At 40.2% G+C, this 23,243-nt stretch overlaps 1 protein-coding gene across 1 annotated transcript; it reads right to left on the bottom strand.

Annotated features, from left to right (window-relative positions):
- Positions 1–10,365: 10,365 nt before the first annotated feature.
- Positions 10,366–22,853, bottom strand: LOC129151740 (uncharacterized). Its single transcript, XM_054727637.1, has 3 exons — positions 22,803–22,853; positions 11,145–11,263; positions 10,366–10,872 (listed from the first exon to the last, which is right to left on the bottom strand). The coding sequence occupies exons 1-3, from the start codon at positions 22,834–22,836 to the stop codon at positions 10,366–10,368; spliced, it is 660 nt and encodes a 219-aa protein (XP_054583612.1). The 5' UTR covers positions 22,837–22,853.
- Positions 22,854–23,243: the final 390 nt, after the last annotated feature.

Genomic DNA, 23,243 nt, shown 5'->3' with positions numbered 1-23,243 from the left:
CACCGAACCTGCCCAGGCCCAACAAGCCTCCAACCTCAAAGCCTCTCAGTCTCCGCTGGCAGCTCACCAATGTTGACTCCAACATGGAGCACGGTGCCCATGTTCAACAGACCTGGCCTGATGAGCTGGAGCCCAAAGAGGCAGAGCCCAAGTGGGAGATGTTGGGGGAGGTGGGATGGGGGTAGAGGTGGATGCAAACGTATGGGGAGGACTTAGGCCCAGATATACAGAGAGCACCCCAAAAGGCTCTAGGAGCAAAGACCAGCCTCAGACCACCACCTGTTGGAATGTCTGCCTGAGGACATCCTATGGGGGATTCGGAGCTGCAGCCGTGTTCTGTGATTGGGCGGCACACGGAAATGCAGGCCCGTGGGTGATCTTTTCTCCTCTCACAACTACAGCACCAGCCCGGGGGGCAGAGCAGGCTCCTGTTTCAACAACTTGCCCATTCAGAGGAACCCAATGCAGAGGCAGATATAGACGCCTATCCACCTGCAACAGTCTCGCCACCTCTAGCAGCCCCTGCTGAAGAGCCAGGGCCAGCCTGTGCAGCACTCCTGACCTAACTGAGGACCCTCCACCCCTGGCTGCAGAGCCCTCCCTGGACCCTGTCCTGCTTCCTGCCTCAGAGGAGGAGCTGCCTCTAGAAAAGGCATCAGGGCCAGCTCAATGTCTGTTTGTTAAATGTGGTCTCTCTCCCATCAGAAGTATTTGTTTTGCCCTCACACATTGAACTTTTACTTTTATTTTCTTTAATTGTTGCATTTTCGTTTTCTCCATGGCATGATTCAGTTTTTTATTTTTATTATTTGGGTTTTTTTAATTTTATCATTTTTTTTTCTGTTTTTAGCCTTCATTTTCCCATGTTGTAATTAATTTTAAATAACAAATGTTATTTGTATTTTAAATTGTGCCATTCCTGAGCATGGAGTACACCCATGATGCTGTGTAATCACAACCACTGCCTAGTTGCCGAATGTCCTGTCACCCCACAAGGAAAAGAAAACCCTGCCCCAAAAGAACTCATTCCCTTCTGCCCCTGGAAATCCCTGATATGCTATTTGTCTCTCTCTTTTTCTTTTTTACCTATTTTGGCTGTTTCCTATAAATGGCATCTTACAATATGAGCCTTTTTGTATCTTCTCAGGATGCAAGGCTGGTACAATATCCACAAATCAATAAATGAGATACCCCACATTAAAAAAATATCAAGAAAAATAAAAGCACATGATCATACCAATTGATACAGAAAAATCAGATGAAAAAAATACAGCACCCATCCTATCTAATAAAAGAGTAATATGCAGATTGATCATCACTGAAACACAATATAGCTGCCCCCATGTGGTCAAAGATCCTGCCCCCATGTGGACACAAGATGGCCACCACAAGATGGCCAGCTGGAGAGGGCAGTTGAGAGGCACCTGGCCTGCAAGGGAGGGCAGTTGAGAGGGAGCAGGCCTCCAAGGGAGGGCAGTTGAGAGGGAGCAGGCCTGCAAGGGAGGGCAGTTGGAGGTGATCAACTCTGCAGGAGAGGGCAGTTAGGGATGACCAGGCCGGCAGAGGAGGGAAGTTGGGGGCAAACCGGCTGGCAGAAGAGTGGTTAGGGGGTGATCAGGCTGGCAGGCAGAAGTGGTTAGGGGCAATCAGGAAGGCAGGCAGGCAAGCAGTAGGGAGCCAGCAGTCCTGGATTTTGAGAGGGATACCAGATTGAAGAGGGTACAGGCTGGGCTGAGGGACAATCCCCTCCGTGCACGAATTTCATGCACCGGGCCTCTAGTCTATAAATATAAAACATAATATACTAATTAGTCTGGATGCTCTTCCAGACATCCTTTCAGACAGCAAGCCACCATGGCTGTGAAGGTTGAGCACCTTGCACAAATTTCATGCATAGGGCCTCTAGTTTATAATAAAAACACTCAGGAAATTGGGAATAGAGTGAACACACTTCTACATAATAAAGGACATATATGACAAACCCACAGCCAACATCATATTCAACGGGGGAAAAACTAAAAGTGCTTCCCTTAAAATCAGGAACAGTACAGGGATGCTCACTTTCACCACTACTAGTCAACATGGTACTGGAAATCCTAGCCACAGCAATCAGACAAAAAGAAGAAATAAAAGGCATTCAAATTGAAAAGGAAGAAGTAAAACTGTTATTATTTGCAGATTACATGATACTCTAGAGAGATAACCATAAAGATTCCACTAAAAAATTAATACAACTGATAAATGAATGTAGTACAGTAGCAGGATACAAAATAAATATCCAGAAATAGGTTGTGATTTTATACACAATAATGAACTATCAGATATGGAAACTAAGAAAACAATCCCATTCACAATTGCTAAACACACACACACACACACACACACAGAGACACACACACACACACACACACACACACACACACACACCTATGAATAAATTGAACCTAAGATGTAAAAGACCTGACCTTGGTAATTTATAAGTCACTGTAAAGGAAGCCCACTTCATGGGAGAACATATTTACCAATGATACTTCTGATAATGGGTTCATTTCCACAATATATAAGGAACTCATACCACTTAAAAGGAAAACAAACAATCTATTAAAAATTTGGCAAAGAACCTGAATAGACACCTCTCTAAAGAGGACATACATATTAGACATCAGGTAAAATGCTCAAAGTCACGAGTCATCAGAGGGAGGCAAATTACAGTGAGGTATCACCTCACTCCTGTCAGAATGGCTATCATCAACAAATCAACAAATGTCAAGTGCTGGTGAGAATGTGGAAAAAGGGAACCCTAGTGCACTGATGGTTGGGAGGCAGGCTGGTGCAGCCACTGTGGAAAACAGTGTGGAGTTTCCTAAAGAAATTAAAAAGGAAACTGGCATTTGACCCAGTGATCCCATGTCTTGGAATATAGCCTAAGAAACCTGAAACACCAATTAGAAAGAATATATGCACTCCTATTTTCATAGCAGCGCAATTTACAATAGCTAAGATATGGAAGCAACCCAAGTGCCCATCAGTAGATGAGTGGATAAAAAAGCTGTGGTACATTTACACCATGGAATACTATGCAACTGTGAAAAGGAAGGACCTCTTCCCCTTTGATATGGCATAGAGGGACCTGGAAAGTAATAGGCTAAGCAGAATAAGCCAGTCAGAGAAAGATAAGTATCACATGATTTCACTCCTATGTGAATCTAATGAACAACACAAACTGATGAACAATATAAACCCAGAGACATAGAAGCATGGAACAGATTGTGGAATCTCAGAGGGAAGGTAGGGATGGACGATGGAGGTGGGGAGAGATTAACCAGGGAACTTATATGCATAGATGCATAGCCCATAGGCACAGACAACAGTGTGATAAAGGCTTGGGGAGGGTGGGGGTGTATTGTAGGGGGTCAATGGGGAATAACGGGGAACATCTGTAATATTTTCAACAATAAAAATAATTCTATATAATAAAAGCCTAATATGCTAAGTGCCCGTTCATCCAATCAAAGCATAATATGCTAATGGTATGCTAAGGCTGTTCAACTGCTCACTATGACTTGCACTGACCACCAGGGGCAGATGCTCTGACTGGTAGGTTAGCTTGCAGCTGGGGTCCGGCCAATCAGCACTGAGCAACATGTGCTGGACATGCCCTGGAGACCTCTCTCAGTCCCTCCCCAACTGGCCAACCTCCCACATTCCTTTCTGGCCCCAATCTTATACACAGGGAACAAATATTGAGATCAGGTAACTTACAATACAATATGCTAAATGCTGTGTCTGTTGCAAGAATAAATGCCTTGACCCCTAGGCAATGAAACAACTGACCTAAAGAAAGAGAATGAATGGTCTCTGGACTAGGTGACACTCATAGTAAAATCTCATATCTTCACATGTCTATCTATGTCCCTTCGCTTTATTGTTTCAATTTGTAGCTCTACCTGCACCCCAACATTCTCTCATGTGCAATATGGAATAACAGGAACTGACATCAGAGGAATGGCTGCATAAGGGCACAGTCTTTCCTCTTCCCCTAATATGTCAATAGGCTAACCACCTATAACTCAATAAAGAAGTCCCTGCTCAACACAGATGCACGCCTGACAAAGGTTTAATTTCCAAAATATATTAAAAAAACTCATAAAACTCAACACCAAACAAATAAACAATACAATCTAAAAGAATGCAGCGTACCTGAAAATACACCTATTCCAAGAAGACATACAAACAACCAATAGATATATGTTCAACCTCACTGGCAATTACAGAAATGCAAATTAAAACTAGAATGAGATACCACCTTTCACCTGTTAGAGTATGGCCATTATAAACAAGACAAGCAAAAACAAACATTGGAGAGGTTATGGAAAAAAGAGAACCCTCATTCACTGCTGGTGAGAATGTAGACTGCTACAACCACTATTGAAAGCAATCTGGTGATTCATCAAAATATTAAGAATAGAGCTACCATACTACCCAGCAATTCCTCTCCTGGGTATACATACCCCAAAAAAATCAAAATAATTTACATTCAAAGATATATGTGCCCCTATGTTCATTGCAGCATCATTCACAGTGGCCAAGACATGGAAACAGCCAAAGTGCCCTGAGAGCATTGAATCCTGACCACCAGACCACCAGGGAGCAATAAAAAAAAAGGATTTCTTACCATTTGCAACAGCATGGATGGAACTGGAGATCATTATGCTAAGTGAAATAAGCCAGTCAGAGAAAGATAAATATCACACGATCTCACTCATTTATGGAATATAATGAACAATATAAACTGATGAATAAAAACAGATCCATAGTCAGAGAAACATCGATCAGACCATCAAACCTCAGAGGGAAGGCAGGGGAGGGTAGGGGTAACGGACAGAGATCAACCAAAGGACTTGTATGCATGTACAAAAGACTAACCAATAGACACTGACAACAGTGGGGTGAGGGCATGAGTGGGTCGAGGTAGGGGGAATAATGGGGGAGTAAGGACACATATGTATCACTTTAATCAATAAAGAAATTTTTTAAAAAAATATTGAAACTAAAAAAACAACAAAAACAAAGTGTCCTGAGATAGAGGACTGGATAAAGAGATGTGGTACATATACACAATGGAATACTACTCAGCCATAATGAAAGATGAAAGAGTGTCATTTACAACAACATGGATGGACCTTGAGAACTTTATGAGAGGTGAAATAAGTCAGACAGAAAAAGCTAAGAACATTAGGATTTCACTCCTATGTGGATATAAAAGTGAAACTTATGAACACAAATAGCAGTGTGATGTTTCCCGGGGAAAGAAGAGAGCAGGGGGTCCTAATAGGAGGTGACAGGACAAAACTTGATTTTGAGTGGTGGACACATGGTGCTATATACAGATTTTGTAACTTACATATCCACACATGAAACCTATATGTTCATGTTGACCAATGTCACATCAATACAATTTAATAAAATCAAAAAATGGAAAAAATAAGGACTAACAGAAGCACCTGCTTCACTGCATCACAGCGAGGACTGACCACCACTAAGGATGTATGGTGCTCAGCACTTCATCTGCCACAGATGGACACTGGGCAAGTAATAGTGACTGCGCTCATAAGGGACAGGAGAAGAGCAAGGGAGGAGAAATTGAAGAATAAAGGAATGTTTCAAAGGGAAGTTAAAGTTTCTGCTGTGTCTCAATCAATGAATGCAAGTTCACGAGTTTAATGAGGTGGGAAAGGGATCCCAGGCAGAGGGTCAGGGGTGTCCCAAGGCTGCCTCTTTAGGCTACCCCATCCACTTCTCTAAGACCTGACATCCACTGCTATTGTAGCGTAAACTCTCAACTAGGCGAATGCTTCCTAAGGGGACAAATTATATTTCTAATGACCTCCCTTTCTATTGGAACTCACTATATTGATCTGCTGTAACCACAAACTCCCCGACTTTAAAAGTAAACGCTGTCTTTCTCTGCCCACACATCGCTTCTCCTCTTCCTGTATTCTCTTTGACAATACAGAAATTTCAGACATCACAGACTCCTCCTCCTTTTCCCCGCTGCCTTCTCCATTTGAGTCATCACTAAACTTAGCTGATTCTATACAAAATGTATCTTCCAAATCTGAGTCCACCTCTCCAAATGCATTCATCATCTCTTGCCTAAACTTCTGAAATTGTGCCCCAGTTCTGCTCCTATAGCCAGCATTCCTTTATTCAGCAATTATCCAATCATGTTTATTCAGTCACTCAACAGAGATTAACTGAGCAACTAAAAGATGCCAGTAATTATTTCATCTGCTAAAAACTCAATAATGAATACCTCTGAGCTACTGAGGCATTTATTTATATTCTCACAGTATAACCTTTGCAAATTAATCGTATCAACTCTGTTGAAAACCTCCATCCACTCTATTTGCATACAGACTATGACTCAGTACCAATTCTGTACCATGCCATACAAAGTCCCTCATATTGAGGAGCCAATCTATGTTAAAGAAACCTTTTCTAAAAATGACTCATTTTTCAAATAACCAAACTATACCAAACTTATCTCCACAGTACTTTGTACACAGTAATGTTCACTTCTGCTCTCCCTTCCAGCTCTATCTGACGAATGGTCCAACTTTTAATAACCAGTTTAGTGTCTTCGCTATGAAAATGAAATCAGTCAATTAACAAGTTTCTACTGTACCTCTTCCTGCTTTAGTCTCATCAACCGTTTAGTATTTTCTGACTGCTTATCTTAACTCATTCTGATTACCAATTGAGAACAATTCTCTATATCTCCTTAGAAAACTCACTCCTTTTGATTTTGTCCTTATCTTATGCTACCTTGTTTATATTAAAATACTATAGGCCTGTGCAACAGAATTAAAACATACAGAGAACAGCAAGGGGGGTGGCGCGATTAAACAAAGAACTTATAAGCATATATGCATAACCCATGGACACAGGTAGTAGTGTGGTGAAGGCCTGAGTGGTGGTGGGGCGTGGGGTGGAGGGGAACAATGGGGAAAAATGGGTACATCTATAATACTTTCAACAGTGGAGATAAATTTAAAAAGAAACACACAGACAACAACCTAAAGTGATCCACATCTGGGGAGATTTTTGAACTACAGAGTACCTTTTTCTCCCTCTTTTCCAACATGTGATTTTTCTGACATTGAAATCAATCTCATATGTTGAACCAACTCAAATCTAAATTATAAGTTTGGAGTAGAATCAACATTAAGTAAACAATAGTTAAATAATTTAGCTGACGGCATGACTATTTCCACTCTGGTGCAAACACATGCTTCTAATTTCTTTAAATGAAGAAATAATGACTAAAACTAAATCACCCCATCATGTAATGCATCCCAATACAGTATTCCAACCCAATGTTGAATTCATTTGTTCATTCAATAAATATACTTGAGATGATTACTATATGTTAATAAGCACGTAGTTCTAGTAAACAACTGAAAAAAGAGTAAATCAACAAACATAGCATAAAATTATAACTGCTATAAGAGAAGTCTATATGGAAAATTGTGTAGTCCAGAAACTGAAGTTATATAAGAAGGAAGAAGACATTAGATAAGGAAAATAAAATCCCAGACCAGGTCAGCATAGGTGTCTAAGATGTGCAAAGAGAAGAGAGCATACTAAGTGTTCAAATAACCCAAGATAGATGTGTGTGTATGTATGTGTGTGTGTGTGTGTGTGTGTGTGTGTGTGTGTGTGTGTGAACTTAGAGTCCTTCATGAATTATAACATCCTAGAGCTCAAGGACAGCATCTTATTAATCACTGTTTCTCCCACATTATATTAAGTAGTAGGCACTCAGCAATTATTTCTTGAATAAATAACTGTCTTATAAGAACTAATCAGAATTGACAGTTCTCAATTTATTTGAAAATTCTAATATGTGACAAGGAATTGAGGCCTGAGACTAGAAGCAGGAGAGTTTATGTAATTATAAAATTTTTAAGTTTGATCTTTAAGATTTGGCTGTACTGTGTAGATTGTCAGATAAATTTATCAAGAGGTCCTATATCAGAGCACATCAAGAATGTTAGATTAAATTCATTATGGCCCAGAATTTCTTTAAATTTTCAGGTAGAATGATATTTATGCTATCAGGATAGAACTGGCATGTGGCAGTTCTACCAGTGCAGACTAAAATAACTGGTTATTTAGATAAATTGTTGGGTGTGTGCCTTCTAAATGTTATAAAAGCAATGTGGTGGAGCCATGATGTGGAAGTGTGTGCTGCCTCTTTGATTCATTCTGGGAATATGCTTGTAATGCCAGGCAGAGCTGGCCACAGTCCACGCTTCTGTGCCCAGTTGTTGGACTGTATTAGCCTTCCTTGCCTTTCAACTCTTAAATTCTAGAGAAGACAATGAGGCAACAGACAAATTATTTTTTATCCCTAGATGGGCTGTTAAGCACACAGAGGAACCTTGTGGAAAGAGTTGGAATGCTGCAGTCAACTAGATCTCGGTTAAAATTTTGGATATGGACAAAGTAACATCCAGCAAAGGAAAGCTCAGTCCCTCATTTCTTCTCCTAGTCCTCTCTATTTCTCAACCTTTGGATTCAACTGAGATCACAGTCCTAAAAGCTTTAGTACTTCCAAAATGGAATCCTGCCGTTTCTCCCCACCTTCCATTCCCAATAGCCTCAACACTTGCTTCCCTAGTTAGAAAAACAATCTACTTTTCCCCAGTTTCTAGGGCAAAAATTCTGGGTAAACTTATGGCTTTCTACTGTTCCACCATCACATCCAATCCATCAGTATTTCCTGCCAGCACTCTCTTTGGCATAAATCCTTAATCTGATCACTTCTCATAACCCCCAACATTGCCACCTTCATCCATATCCCCATCATTGCCTTCTGTCTACCCTTTCAGCAACCATTCCTGCCATAAAACATCTTGTACTTTATATGACAATTAAAACTACCACATAAAATATAAATTTTATTTTGCACATTGAGAATGATGTTTGCTTTGTAATTGTCACATATGGTCTTTATTACATTGAGGTATGTTCCCTCTCTTCCCCTGAGGCTGAGAATTTTTATCATAAATGGATGCTGGTGTCAAATTCTTTCTCTGCATCCATTAATATGATTGTGTAGTTTTTAGACTTCATTTTGTTTATGTGGTGGAACACATTTCATCATTTGCAGGTATTGTACCATCCTTGCATCCCTGGAATAAACGTCACTTGATCATGGTGTCTGATATGTTTAATGTACTTCTAGATCCAGCTTGCAATATTTCATTGAGGACTTTAGCATCTATGTTCATGAGGAATATTGGTTTATAACTTTCTTTGCAGTGTCTTTATCTGGTTGTAGCATTAGAATAATACTGGCCTCATTGGATGAGCTTGGGAGCCTTCCCACCTCTAGAAAGCTTTTGGAATAATCCTGAATAGCTTCTGGAATCACAGTTAGCAAAGGGGACTATGCCTTGCGATTGTACACTCTGTTACTAAAAGGGCTACTTTATTCACATCTGATCTCTAGTTCATTTGGGATAACAAAAATGTTGTTTCTGATTAAAACAAACAAAAATAGCGGAGCCAAAACATATTTTTAGGAAGATTCCATTAAAAGGAATTATCCAGAATATTGAAAGAAATAAAGACAGAAAGCAGATCAGGGTTTTCCAGGGGAAGGGGGAGTGGGGAGGGAGTACTGTTGGTGCTGGTTTCCTTGTGGGGTGATGGGACATCTGAAACTAGACAGTGGTGATGCCTGCACAGCATCCTGATGTAATCCATGCTCAGGAATGACACCAATTCAAACACAAATGATAACTTTTATTATTTAAAATTAGTTGTAGAATTGGGAAATGAAGGCTAAGTACAGAAAAAATAAAATGATAAAAGCAATAAATCCCCAAACCCCCCAAACAGTAAACATTAAAAGATAAAAAATTGAACCACAGCATGGAGAACATAAAAACAAAATAAAAAAGGAAAAGAAAAGGAAAAAAATAAGGTTGTCCCTTCTAACAGCTTGAGCACATTCAACAAGGGGCCCTTGAGCTGGGCCCTCCACAGGCAGCTCCTCCTCTGAGGCAGGAGCCAGCATGGGCTCCAGGGAGGGTTCTTCATCCAGCGGTGCTGGGGCCTCAGTTTCTTCTGGGGCCGGCCCTGGCTCCACAGCTGCAGCTGGAGAGGCTGCTGGAGGTGGTGACAGCTCTGGAGTTGGAGATGCCTCCAGCTCTTCATTCTGCTCTTCGGGATGGACTTTGGTTGTGATAGGAGGAGATGCCTCTGCCTCCTGGGCTGGTGCTGGAGTTGGGAGTGGAGAAAAGATCACCCAGGGGCCTGCATGTCCATCTGTCCCCCAAAGACAGAACACAGCTAGAGCCCAGGACCCACCACAGGACGTCTCCCAACCCGCAGTCCAACAGATGGGTGTTCTTTGTTCTTCTCCAGGCTCTGGGGTGCTCCCTGTGTATCTGGCAACAATCCCTCCCCATAAGCTCCCATGCAGCTCCACCCCAATCCCACCCTCACTTTCCCCAGCTTCTCACCCTTGGGCTCTGCCTCTTTGGCCTCCAGGTGTTCCGGGCCAGTCTGGTTGACATGGGCACTGTAATCCAGGTCCCTGGTGAAAATTGTGAGCTGCCGGTTGAACCAGGGCTGCTTTGGACTTGGAGGCCTAGGGAACCTGGGCTGCTTCGGGGTTACAGGCCCGAAGAACCTGGGCATATTCGGTGGAAGAGTCCCTGGTTGTCCATCCACGGGCCTTGGCTCCCCACACCCCCAGGTGGCCACACGTACTTCACGCCTGCCCTGGCGCTTGGTGGTGTGGCTCATGGGGTCTTCCTCAAGCAGCTGCTGCTCCTTTTTAACATAGGTTGAGCTCTGCAATGACAGTGACCATCAGCCAGTGGGGAGTCCTCAAGCCTGGCCTAGTCACTGCTGCTTGTGCCCCCTGCACCTTCTGCCCTGGATCAGGCCCAGCCCTGTTCCTGCTCCAGGCAGACAAGCCTCACGTGAACCCCCCCCCCTTCTACACACACACACACACACACACACACACACACACACTCATGGGGAAGGGTCATTGGGCTACTCAGGGGGGATAGGAGTGGTGGCCTGGCCCCAACAAACCTCCCTGGGCCTCCCTGTGTTACCTTTGGGTTCCGTCGTGAGAAGGGCCACAGCCGGCGTCTGGACTGAGTCCGGACCCAGCGGCGGGCACGTTGGCAAATACTCTCATCGCTGCCTCTCTTGAGGCCTCGACCTCGGCACACTGGGAGACAACATGAAAACATGGTGTCCTCTCCAATGTCTCTATCCAAGTGAGATGGGAAGGGGCAGTTATAGAATGGGGCTGCCTGGTTACCAGGGTTCCAGGGTTCCAGGTACTGTTCCAGGTTCTGTTCCATCATCAGGAAGTGAGGTCGCTGCTCTTGTCAGGAAGTGAAGTCACTGCCCTGGTCTGAGGACACACTCAGGCTAGGGGACCCAGGTAGTGACCAGTGGGCAGAAGCAGCAGCGACTACAGCTGGGCAGGGTTTGAGGCCTCCCAACCAGTCGCCAGTCACTGTCATTGCAGAGTTCATCCCAGGACATGGAGGAGCAGCAGCTGGTCAACAAAGACCCCGACCCATGTCCACCAGTGAGGGGCGGGTGAGCCACACCACTGAGGGCCAGAGCAGGTCCGAAGTGAGTGTGGCCACCTGGGGGTCTGCAGAAATGGGGCCCATGGATAGGTGAGGAAGGACTCCTTCACCGAACCTGCCCAGGCCCCACAAGCCTCCAACCTCAAAGCCTCTCAGTCTCCGCTGGCAGCTCACCAATGTTGACTCCAACCTGGAGCACGGTGCCCATGTTCAACAGACCTGGCCTGATGAGCTGGAGCCCAAGGAGGCAGCCCAAGGGTGAGAAGGTGGGGAAGGTGGGTTGGGGGTATAGGTGCATGCAAGCATATCTGGAGTACTCTGGCCCAAAGACACTGGGAGCACCCCAGAGGCTCTAGGAGCAAAGACCAGCCTCAGATCCCCCACCTGCTGGACTGCCTTCCCAGAAGCAATTCCTGTGGTGGGTCTTGGGCTGTGGCGATGTCCTGTGTTTGGAAGGCACATAGATATGCAGGCACGTGGGCAATCTTTTCTCCTCTCACAACTACAGCACCAGCCCAGGGAGCAGAGCAGGCTTCTGCTTCAACAGCTGTTGTCCATGCAGAGGAGCCCAATGCAGAGGCAGACGTGGAGGTGGTCGAGCAGCTGTGGAGCATGGGCCGGCCTGTGCAGCACTCCTGACCTAACTGAGGACCCTCCACCCCTGGCTGCAGAGCCCTCCCTCGACCCTGGCCTGGTTCTTATCTCAGAAGAGGTGCTGCCTTTGGAAAAGGCATCAGGGCCAGCTCAAGGCCTGATTGTTGAATGTGGTCACCCTGTCCCATCAGAAGAATTTGTTTTACCCTCACACATTGACCTGCTACTTTTATTTTCTTTGTTGCATTTTTGTTTTCTCCCTGGCATAATTTAGTTTTTAATTTTTTGTTTTTATAATTCGGTGTTTATCTTTAAATCAAGTTTTTTTTTATTAGTAGCCTTCATTTTCCCATAGTGTAATTAATTTTAAATAATAAAAGTTATCACTTGTATTTTAAATTGTGCCATTTCTGAGCATGGAGTACATTCACATTGCTGTGTAATGACCACCACTGTTTAGTTACAGAATGTCCCATCACCCTAGAAGAAAACTCTGCCCGAAAAGTACTCACTCCCCACTCTTTCTGCCCCTGGAAATCCCTGATATGCTATCTGTCTCTCTCTCTCTCTCTCTCTTTTTTTAATCTATTCTGGCTGCTTCCTATAAATGGAATCTCATAATAGGAGCCTTTTTGTGTCTTCTCAGGATGCAAGACTGGTACAATATCCACAAATCAATAAATGAGATACCCCACATAAACAAAATGAAGGAAAATAAAAGCACATGATCATATAAATTGATACAGAAAAAGCATTTGATAAAATCTAGCATCCATTTATAATCAAAACTCTCAGGAACATAGGAATAGAGTGAACATACATCTACATAATAAAGGACATATATGACAAACCCATAGCCAACATCATACTCAATGGGCAAAAACTAAAACCATTTCCCCTAAGAACAGGAACAAGACAGGGATGCCCACTCTCACCACTCCTGTTCGACACAGTACTGGAAGTACTAGCCATAGCAATCAGACAATAAAAAGAAAAAAAGGCATCCAAATTGTAAAAGAAGAAATAAAACTGTCATTATTCGCAGATGACATGATATTATACATGGGAAACCCTAAAGACTCCATTAAAAAACTACTAAATTTAATAAATAAATTTGGCAATGTAGCAGGATACAAAATTAACACCCAGAAATCTGTGGCTTTTTTATACACCAAAAATGAACTCACAAAAAGAGAAACTAAAAAAAAAAAATCCCATTTACCATATCAACAAAAAAATTAAGATACCTAGGAATAAATTTAACTAAGAAGGTAAAAGACCTATTCTCAGAAAACTATAGGACATTGGAAAAAGAGATAGAGGAAGACATAAACAAATGGAAGAATATACCGTGTTTGTGGATTGGTAGAATCAATATCATTAAAATGTCCATACTACCCAATCTATCTATAGATTTAATGCAATCCCCATTAAAATACTAAGGGCATATTTCATTTATCTAGAACAAACTCTCCAAAAATTCATATGCAACAAAAAAAGATCCGAATTGCTGCAGCAATCCTGAGAAAGAAGAACAAAGTCGGAGGGATCACAACACCAGATATCAAGCTATACTACAAAGCCACTATTCTTAAAACTGCCTGGTACTGGCACAAGAACAGACATATAGATCAGTGGAACAGAACAGAGAACCCAGAAATCGACACAAGCCATTATGCTAATTAATATTTGACAAAGGAGGCAAGAGCATACAATGGAGTCAAGACAGTCTCTTCAATAAATGGTGTTGGGAAAATTGGACAGGTACATGCAAAAAAATGAAACTAGACCACCAACTTACACCATACACAAAAATAAACTAAAATGGATAAAGGACTTAAATGTAAGATGGAAAACCACAAAAATCTTAGAAGCCATAGGCAGCAAAATAGCAGACATTTGTGGTAGCAATATATTTAATGATACAGCTCCTAGGGCAATTGAAACTAAGGAGAAAATAGACAAATGGGAGGGACTACATCAAAATAAAGAGCTTCTCGGTGGAATGAGAGCAATTCTAGTTTTCCTTGTCTTTCACTGCAGTGCCCATGTTGGCAATGGAGTGGATAGCAGTTCAGAGGGTATCAATTGTGTCTTCTGTGTCTCTCAGTCCTCTCTAGCCAACCTAGCACCTGGCATATACTAGATGCTCACTACCACCTCTACTTCACTTGTTTTAGAAGATTACAATAATGGAATTGAGCCCAGATTTGGCAACTGATCATTTTTACTTAATCCAAGAGCCTTTTCCATTCTGTGTCCACAAGGGAGCAGGTCCACAAGCAAATTTGTATTGTTCCAGGAGATACCCAGCTTTGAAATGCCTGAGGCATAAAGCTGATCTTTGATTGAGATCAACATTAATTGTAGTGCCACTTATTACCTTTTTGGGCAATAGATCTTTACTCATATTGTGGGGTCTGCACACCAAACATTAAAAAATAATAAATAAATAAAAATCTTCTCTACAGCAAAAGAAACCATTAACAAAACAACAAGAAAACCCACTGCCATATTTGCCAATGTTACATCTGATAAGGGCCTAATCTCCAAAATTTATAGGGAACTCATACATCTTAACAAAAAGAAGATAAACAATCCAATAAAAAAGTGGGTAAAGAACTTAAATAGACACTTTTAGAAAGTGGACATACAGAAGGGCAAGAAAAATATGAACACATGCTCAAAGTCACTTATCATCTGAGAGATGCAAATCAAAATGACAATGAGATAACATCTCATACCCATCAGAATGGCTATCATCAACAAATCACAAATGACAAGTGCTGATGAGGATGTGGAGAAAAAGGAACCTTTGTGCACTGCTGGTGGGAATGCGGACTGGTGCAGCCACTATAGAAAACAGTATGGAGTTTCCTCAAAAAATTAAAAATGGAACTCCCATTTGACTCAGTGATCCCATGTCTTGGAATATATCCTAAGAAACCTGAAACACCAATCAGAAATAATATATGCACTGCTATGTTCATAGCAGCACAATTTTTAATAGCTAAGATCTGGAAACAGCCCAAGTGCCCATCAGTAGATGAGTGAATAAAAAAGCTATGGTACATTTATACAATGGAATACCATTCAGCAGTGAAAAAGAAGGATCTCTTACCCTTTGAGACAGCATGGAGGGACCTGGAGAGTATTATGCCAAGCAAAATAAGCCAGTCAGAGAAAGATAAGTACCACAGGATCTCACTCATATGTAGAATCTAATGAACAAAATAAATTGATGAACAAACTAGATTCAATTCAGAGAAGCATGGAATGACTGTGGAAACTCAGAGGGAAGGTCAGAGAGGAGGGTGGGAGATGAAGGTGGGGAGAGATTAACCAGAGAATTTATATGCATGTATGCATAGAACATGGACACAGACAATAGTGAATAGTGTGGTGAAGGCCTGGGAGAGGTGGGTATGGGGTGGAGGGGGTCAATGATAAAAAAGGGGGGGCATATCTGTAATACTTTCAACAATGAAGACAAGTTTTTAAAAAAAGAAAGAAATTGTAGAACATACAAATAAGTAGAAGCATATACCAAGTTAAGAAGAATTAATATCATTAAAATGTCCTATAGATTCAATGCAATTCCTATCAAGATATCAATGGCATATTTCACAGAACTAGAACAAATATTCCAAAAATTACTATAGAACCACAAAAGAACCCAAATAGCCACAGCACTATAAAGAAAGAAGAATAGCCGAAACCGGTTTGGCTCAGTGGATAGAGCATCAGGCCTGTGGACTGAAAGGTCCCAGGTTCGATTACGGTCAAGGGCATGTACCTTGGTTGTGGGCACATCCCCAGTAGGGGGTGGGCAGGAGGCAGCTGATAGATGTTCCTCTCTCGTCGATGTTTCTAGCTCTCTATCCCTCTCTCTTCCTCTCTCTGTAAAAAATCAATAAAATATATTTTTAAAAAAAGAAAAAAGAAAGAACAACAAAGTTGGAGGAATCATGCTACCAAAATATTCTATAAGGCCATAGCAATCAAAAGAGCATGGTACTGGCATAAAAACAGACATATAGATCAATGGAACGTAATAGAGAGCCAAGAAGTAAACCCATGCGTTTATAGTCGATTAATATTTGACAAAGGAGGCAAAAACATACAATGGGGTAAAGATAGTGTAGTCATTCAATGGTTTTGAGAAGATTGAAAATGTGCAAAAAATAAATAAGTCTAGATCAGCATCTTACACCATACACAAGAATAAACTCAAAATGGATGAAAGACTTAATTGTTGGACTCAAAACCATAAAAATCCTAGAAGAAAATAGACAGTAACATCTCGAACATTTCTCATACCAATATTTTTTTTTTCTGATAGATTGCCTTGGAATCTATCAAGGGAAACAAACGAAAAAATAAAGAAATGAGACTACATCAAACTAAAAAAGTTTTTGTGCAGCAAAGAAAACTATCAATAAAATGAAAAGACAACCCACTGAATAGGAGAGCATATTCCCTAATGATACATCTGATAAGGTGATAATATCCAAAATTTATAAAAAAAACTTACACAACTGAACACATACACACACACTCCAATAAAAATGTGCAAAGGATCTGAATAGATGCTTTTCCAAAGAGCGCATATAGATGGCCAATAGACAGATGAAAGGATGCTCAACATCATGTCACTAATCATCAGAGAACTGCAAACCATAGAAAGGCTATCATCCACAAATCAACAAACAAGTGTTGGAGAAGATGTAGAGAAAAGGGAACCCTTTTGCACTGCTGGTGGGAATGCAAATTGGTGCAGCCACCGTGGAGTTATCTAAAAAGTTAAAAATGAAACTTCCTTATGACCCAGTGATTCCACTTCTGGAAATGTATCAAAAGAAACCCGAAACACTAATTTCAAAGAATACATACCCCTCTATTTTCATTGCAGTATTATTTACAATAGCCAAGACTTGTAAGCAACCCAAGTGCCCATCAGTAGATGAGAGAATTAAAAAAGCTGTAGTACACAATGGAATACTACTCAGCTGTAAAAAAAAAAAAAAGGAAATCTTACCTTTGCAACAGAATGGATGGACATGGAGAGTATTTTCCTAAATTAAATAAGATAAAGACAAGTACCATATGATCTCACGTATATGTGGAATCTAATGAACAAAAAAAAGAAAGTGAAAAACGACTCAAGGATACAGAGGAAAGAGTGACAGCTATCAGCTATCAGAGGGGGTGGGGGATGGGATTGGGTGAGAAGGGTGAAGGGATTAAGCAAAGAAAAAAAAGAAAGACTCATGGACACAGACAACAGTATGGTAATTGCCAGAGGAAAGGCAGGTAGGGGGGAGGTAGAAGAAGGAAAAGGAGGGATAAATGGTGATAGAAGGAGACTTGACTTGGAATGGTAAACACACGACACAATATACAGATAATGTATTATAGAATTATACACCTGAAACCTATATAATTTTATTAACCAATGTCACCCCCATAATTTTAATAAAAAAATAAAATATAAATACGATTATGTCACTTGCTCAAAATCCTCCAGAGGTTTTCCATCCCAATTGGAAAAAAAAATTCCAAGGTTTGATCATCGCATACCAGACCGTACATAATCATAGCCCCAGGCAAATTCTCAAACACAATTTCCCACAGTCACTTCCTCAAACCTTACTGTTCCAACTTGAACAATACCAAGCATACCCTGACTGTTTCCTCATTTCACAGGGTTAGCTTCCTCTGCTCAACCAAGTCACTGCTTACAATCACCTCCTCAAAGAGTCCTTCCCAAACCACCCCATCAAGAGGACTCACCTGTCCTTAGCTGTTTCCTATTATGCTGTTAACTCCTCTTCATCCCTACCTAATATTACATACCTATGTTTCTTATTATATATCTTCCCTAATGAATAATAACACCCATGATATAGGAACTATATCTTTTGTTTGCTACCCCAAGGCTAATCGTGGTGCCTTACATGTAGTAAGTTGTTTGTAAATGTTTACTTAATATTTAAAACTAGAGGCCCGATGCACGAAATTCGTACAAGGGGCTTGGCCCTTGCAGCACCAGCTTTATCTGGAAGGTCATCTGGAATGTTATCCAGAAGGTAGTTCGGCCATCCAGTCTAATTAGCATATTATGCTTTCATTATTATAGATGTTCTCTCAATTGTTCCTAAATAATCCCTCCAGAGACCCATTTTTGTGTATTCTGGGGTGTAGTGTCCATTGTAACCAGCACATCTTTTTCTCCCTAGCACTTCTGATGCACCTGTTTCCTTTTCTAGATTCATCACCAGCTCATATGCTCTTCATTGTCAGAAGAGCATGTCTGACTTATTCACTATTATATGTCCAGTGTCTATCTCAAGGCTATCTCAAAATCTAGTGAACAACAAATGCTCAATAAATATTGTTGAATAAAATAGTGGTTAATCATAGTGTCCAGGACCTGTTCAGTACTAAATAAATGAAAACCATGATAGTAATAACACCTATTCTTATTTAATACAACTGGAAATTTCTTAAGTACTGCCTGCCTAAGGAAAGGAAGAAGCTGATTAAGAAGGTGTGAAAGACAAGCCATTTGTCATATCTATTTTAATTTTAGAAGACACAATCAACTTAATTTAGATTTATTATCCATAGGGCAGGTAAAAGGAAGATGCCTGCAGTTTATTTTCAGCATGCTAGGAAGCATTTTCCCAGCCTAAGAAAATAACAGGCATTAACAGCATTGTATTCATTTCTCTTCTCTATACCACTGGGCACAAAAAGGAACATACTTTTACTGTAGGGCTATTGTAATATACTTGCAGTCAATAACAGGGCTGAATTTAAGCATATGTTTATAGAAAACTTTCGCCAAATAGAAAAAAAAAGAGGTAAATTACTTTGTGGTTGAAAAGCAGTTGCTAACCTATCAGGAAAATTGTCAAGAGATTACACCATTATTTTCAAGAGTAAAACAGGAGATGATCTTAATCTCTACAAAGAGCTGAGTTAAAAGTGATGGAGTAAAATCCGACCTGTGAGTGCCTCCAACACTGTATCATTTTGAATTCTATTCTGGGTATTTATTGAAAACAATAATGTATTCCTTAAAAAGCTATGTGAGTTTTACATTAGGATATGCAAAATTCAGGGGGGTTAATTTTTGTTCTCTCATAGAAATTTCTAGTAATATAAATTGTTAGAATTATAGACTCTAATATAAGGCTATGCTCTTGGACAATGCAAGTATTATTTGTAACAGTTTGGGGGAAAAATATGGCAATTTGCTATGTCATTAAAGTATATGTCAACAAACCTTTTAAAGGAAAAAATAATTTCGATTGAAACCAAGGTAACAGGCATTACGTTTGGTTATGATAATACACTGAACTGATGGATAATTTCAGATCCAACACTCTCCATTTATAATACATTTTCTTTACTATGTAAACACCATCAGAACATTTCACTCTCTGGCCTCAGACTTTAGTGAATCCTTAGTCGCTATCTTTAATCATTCAAGAAATCTTAAAGAAAAATTGGTTTCAGCTTTGTCAGGAAGGACGTCTGGAATGACGTCCAGAAGACGTCTGGTCTAATTAGCATATTACCCTTTTATTATTATAGATTCACAGACATACTTGCCTATAAAAACAAACCATAAAGCCCAACTTTTTAAAAACTGCAAAAACCCCTCAAATGGCACAATGGTACAGTAATGAAATTATGAAAGTAGGCATACTTGTTTAGTTGTTTTCATTTTTTTATTTCCTGACATTATTAAAAATTTTGTTTTAAAATATTCTTAAAAGACCTAAAGAGGACAAGAAAAATGTAAATCCTACATATAAAATCTAGTTACCCACAGTTACTACTTTAAAAATATATTTCTTAGCCTATTGTTCTGAATAATTGTAAAGCTTTGATTCCTACATTAATTGCTCTCATTCTATCTTCCTCTCTCTTTCATTACCAAAGGTACTTGGAAATAAGTTAAAATTCCCAGTGAATAGGAACCGTTATTTTTAAATAATTTCAGACACCTGACATGACCAAATATGTCTTAAATTTATACTTTCCATGCTCAGATATAAGTTCCGATCCAAGTTCAAATCTCTAAACTAGCAGCTGTAGCATCTTTATAGATTCTAAGGGCACAGCTATGAAATTTTTACATTTAGATGTATTTTTTTACTGTTCGTAAAAGTCGGATCTCATAAATCTGCTAGTTTCTAAAATCTCCAGCCTTTTGAATAGTGGTCCTAGTATTTCTATTTAAATCAAATGGGACCAAACTTATTACTTCTGTTCTGAAAGGTCATTTTTCATCAAGATTGTATTAGAAAATAAATCATTTAAAGCCATCTTTTGGATGGCTTCTTACATGGATGTCTTAAGAAGAACATGTATTAAGAGTGGCTCTACAAGGCAAAGCTGATTTGTTAATACAATGTGGTCTGAAGCTGCCACCTTCTGGTACTCGGGCAATATTTCTCTAAATTTCGTATTCTGCTGAGGTAGCACAACATAATTAGAACAACCTCCATCAATATTAGAGAAGTCTGTTAAACACAACAAAGGCAAAATGCCACATCGTGTATCCGTGTGTGTGTGTGCGTGTGTGTGTGTGTGTGTGTGTGTGTATGTATGTATGTATGTGTGTGAAATATTAAAACACTATTAATAGAAACAGTTTGCATTGGTGGAACCCTAGGAATCAAGGAAGTTACTACTAAAATGAGACAAGCTCTAGTACTGAGACAGGGCAATCATATAAAGCTGAGGAAACAGAAAGCTTATGTGGGACAGAGGTTCTGATTACAGTTTTTTCAGTGTTCTCTCACTCCACCTGAATAATGCATAACTTGGTACTTTCTAAGTATCCTGCTTTAAGGGTAGTTAAATGAATTCCTTAATGAAGAGGGAAATTTTAAACTTGGAAACTACTTAGAAATATGAACCAAAATATATCTCTACTTGCTAAATATTCAAATATGCAAATTCATAATGTTGAAAGGCTTTAAGTGTATTTATTATTTTTTTCTATCAAAGAGAAAATGAGATCCGATTAATTATATTTATAATTCATGGCAAATGATAGATGTTTCTCTTTGAAACCAATTGTTGAGGTCATTCAGGGGCAAAGCCCAGAGCCTGAGTAAGGGGTCAGCTGCGAACACTCACTGAGTTCCATGAATGACCACTTTCTTGTATTTCTGAGAAGGCCGTTTTCTTTTTGCAATAGCCAACAGAATAAAGGAAGACTTTTACTGTGTTGTGTGTTTTTTTTCCCTACTTGCGTGTATTTCATATAATGTTCTCCTTCAAGTGAAGGGCATCAGGGTTAGATATTTAGAATGAATAAAATAGTTCCAAGAAAAGAAGCTGGCAACCTGTTCGGTGGTGCTGAGCAATGAAACAGACCTGCAGAGCCTGCTGGAATTACAGCACATAAGCGAAGATTAATGAGGCCTGAAAATGTAGGGCCCCGCGGTCTCCAAGCCACGTGCGAGGCGTCTCACCTCAGCCCTCTGCACGTTGAACAGCTGCCCATTCTCAAGGCAAGCATAACTGGGTTCATTCCTGCTTTGATTCGGAAACAGTTTAGTAAAATCTAGAACAAAAGATTTCATTTTTAAAAACCACTGTTTTGGTCCCTACCCAATAGCGGTTGGCCTGGTCATCTGTCCTGGACTACAGGGTGCCCCTGGGTGGGGATGGGTGCTCTGAGGCTGTTTCCTTCCAGGTCTGGGTGACTCAGGGCCAAGACCTGACACGGAGCCCCATTTCTTAGGGCACAACAGTCCAAACAGGAAACGTGGCACAGCTTCACCTGTCTCCTGTCACTGCTCCGTCAGGCCGGCGGCAGAGAGCTCCTGGTAGCCAGGGAGCTTTGAAAGCTTGTAATATCTTTGATGAAGGAAACAGTGACCGTAATGAAAAATCACTTTCTCACATTGATTCTAGATCCCTGATTGTTGCTAGTGCCACATAGTTATCCCAAGTAGACATGAAAATAAAAGAGGTTTGTTCTTAAACTTAGATGGTTATAGGGTAAGGTGACCAGATTTTAACATTGGTAAAGCGGGACACCATTGACCGGGAGGGGGGGGGGGTTCTTATTAAAAATTTGGTCTATATTGTAATCGCTTTTGGTATTTTTAATAAAAGGAAATTCACTCCTTAGATCATCATTGAATTTGCATCCTCTTTTCTTACTCATTATGTTAAAAATCTAAAATAAATAATTTAAAATTATATTATAAATTATTATATACATATTGCTTAAAAACACAGTAAGTAGGTACATAATTACATGAACATATTTTATTGTTAGTTTATAAATTAAATTAATTTGATTGTTATAAAGTAACTATATTTTAAAAATTATTTTAATCCTATATTTCTTTCTAAATAATAACAATACTAACTTGTATTATTTTTCCTCTGAATTTGCCGTAATGTAAGTCGTAAGTGTCACTTTCAAGGCCGGCGCTAGACTTTTTGCTGCCACTATAAAATATAAATAATACGAGTACTATCTGCTAAATTCAAGAAAATTTATGTATTTATGAAATAAATAAATAAATTACTTACCTAAATTATCTGAATAGCTGATTTGTAATGACATCACTTGTTTAACTAGCTTACTAGCACGCATTATGATGTGTATCGTCTGAGAGACAGTTACAAAATGTTTTCGTCGTTGCCAATCCCAAAAAATGCCATTGTTCATTAAGTCCAAACAATGGTGGTCGAATTCTAACAATTGATCAACAATGCGAACTTTGATGAGCAGTTCTCAATAATCAGTTCTCAACAATTATTTGTTATTATTAAAGTTTAACATTATAAAATTAACAAAAATAATATAAAACTCATATCCTGGCTAAATAGCCACATGGCCGCCGAAACCCGTATATTCCCTTCCCATTCTCCTGCCCTTCCCTAGCTTGTCGCGCATTCTTCCCTTCCCTTCCCTTCCCCTCCCCTCCCCTCCCCTCTCCTCCCCTCTCCTCTCCTCTTCTCTCTCCCTCC

The sequence above is a fragment of the Eptesicus fuscus genome, chromosome 15 (genome assembly GCF_027574615.1).
Source record: "Eptesicus fuscus isolate TK198812 chromosome 15, DD_ASM_mEF_20220401, whole genome shotgun sequence".
In the NCBI taxonomy this organism is placed as follows: Eukaryota; Metazoa; Chordata; class Mammalia; order Chiroptera; family Vespertilionidae; genus Eptesicus; species Eptesicus fuscus.
This window is presented reverse-complemented; position numbering and strand designations above follow the sequence as displayed.

Excerpts from the sequence above, each read along its gene's own strand:
- LOC129151740 (XM_054727637.1), bottom strand. The coding sequence starts at position 22,836 with ATGTCATTACAAATCAGCTATTCAGATAATTTAG. Across the intron at positions 11,264-22,802 it reads CAGCTATTCAGATAATTTAG|TGTGCCGAGGTCGAGGCCTC; the intron begins GTAAGTAATTTA and ends GTTGTCTCCCAG. Across the intron at positions 10,873-11,144 it reads TCTCACGACGGAACCCAAAG|AGCTCAACCTATGTTAAAAA; the intron begins GTAACACAGGGA and ends CTGTCATTGCAG.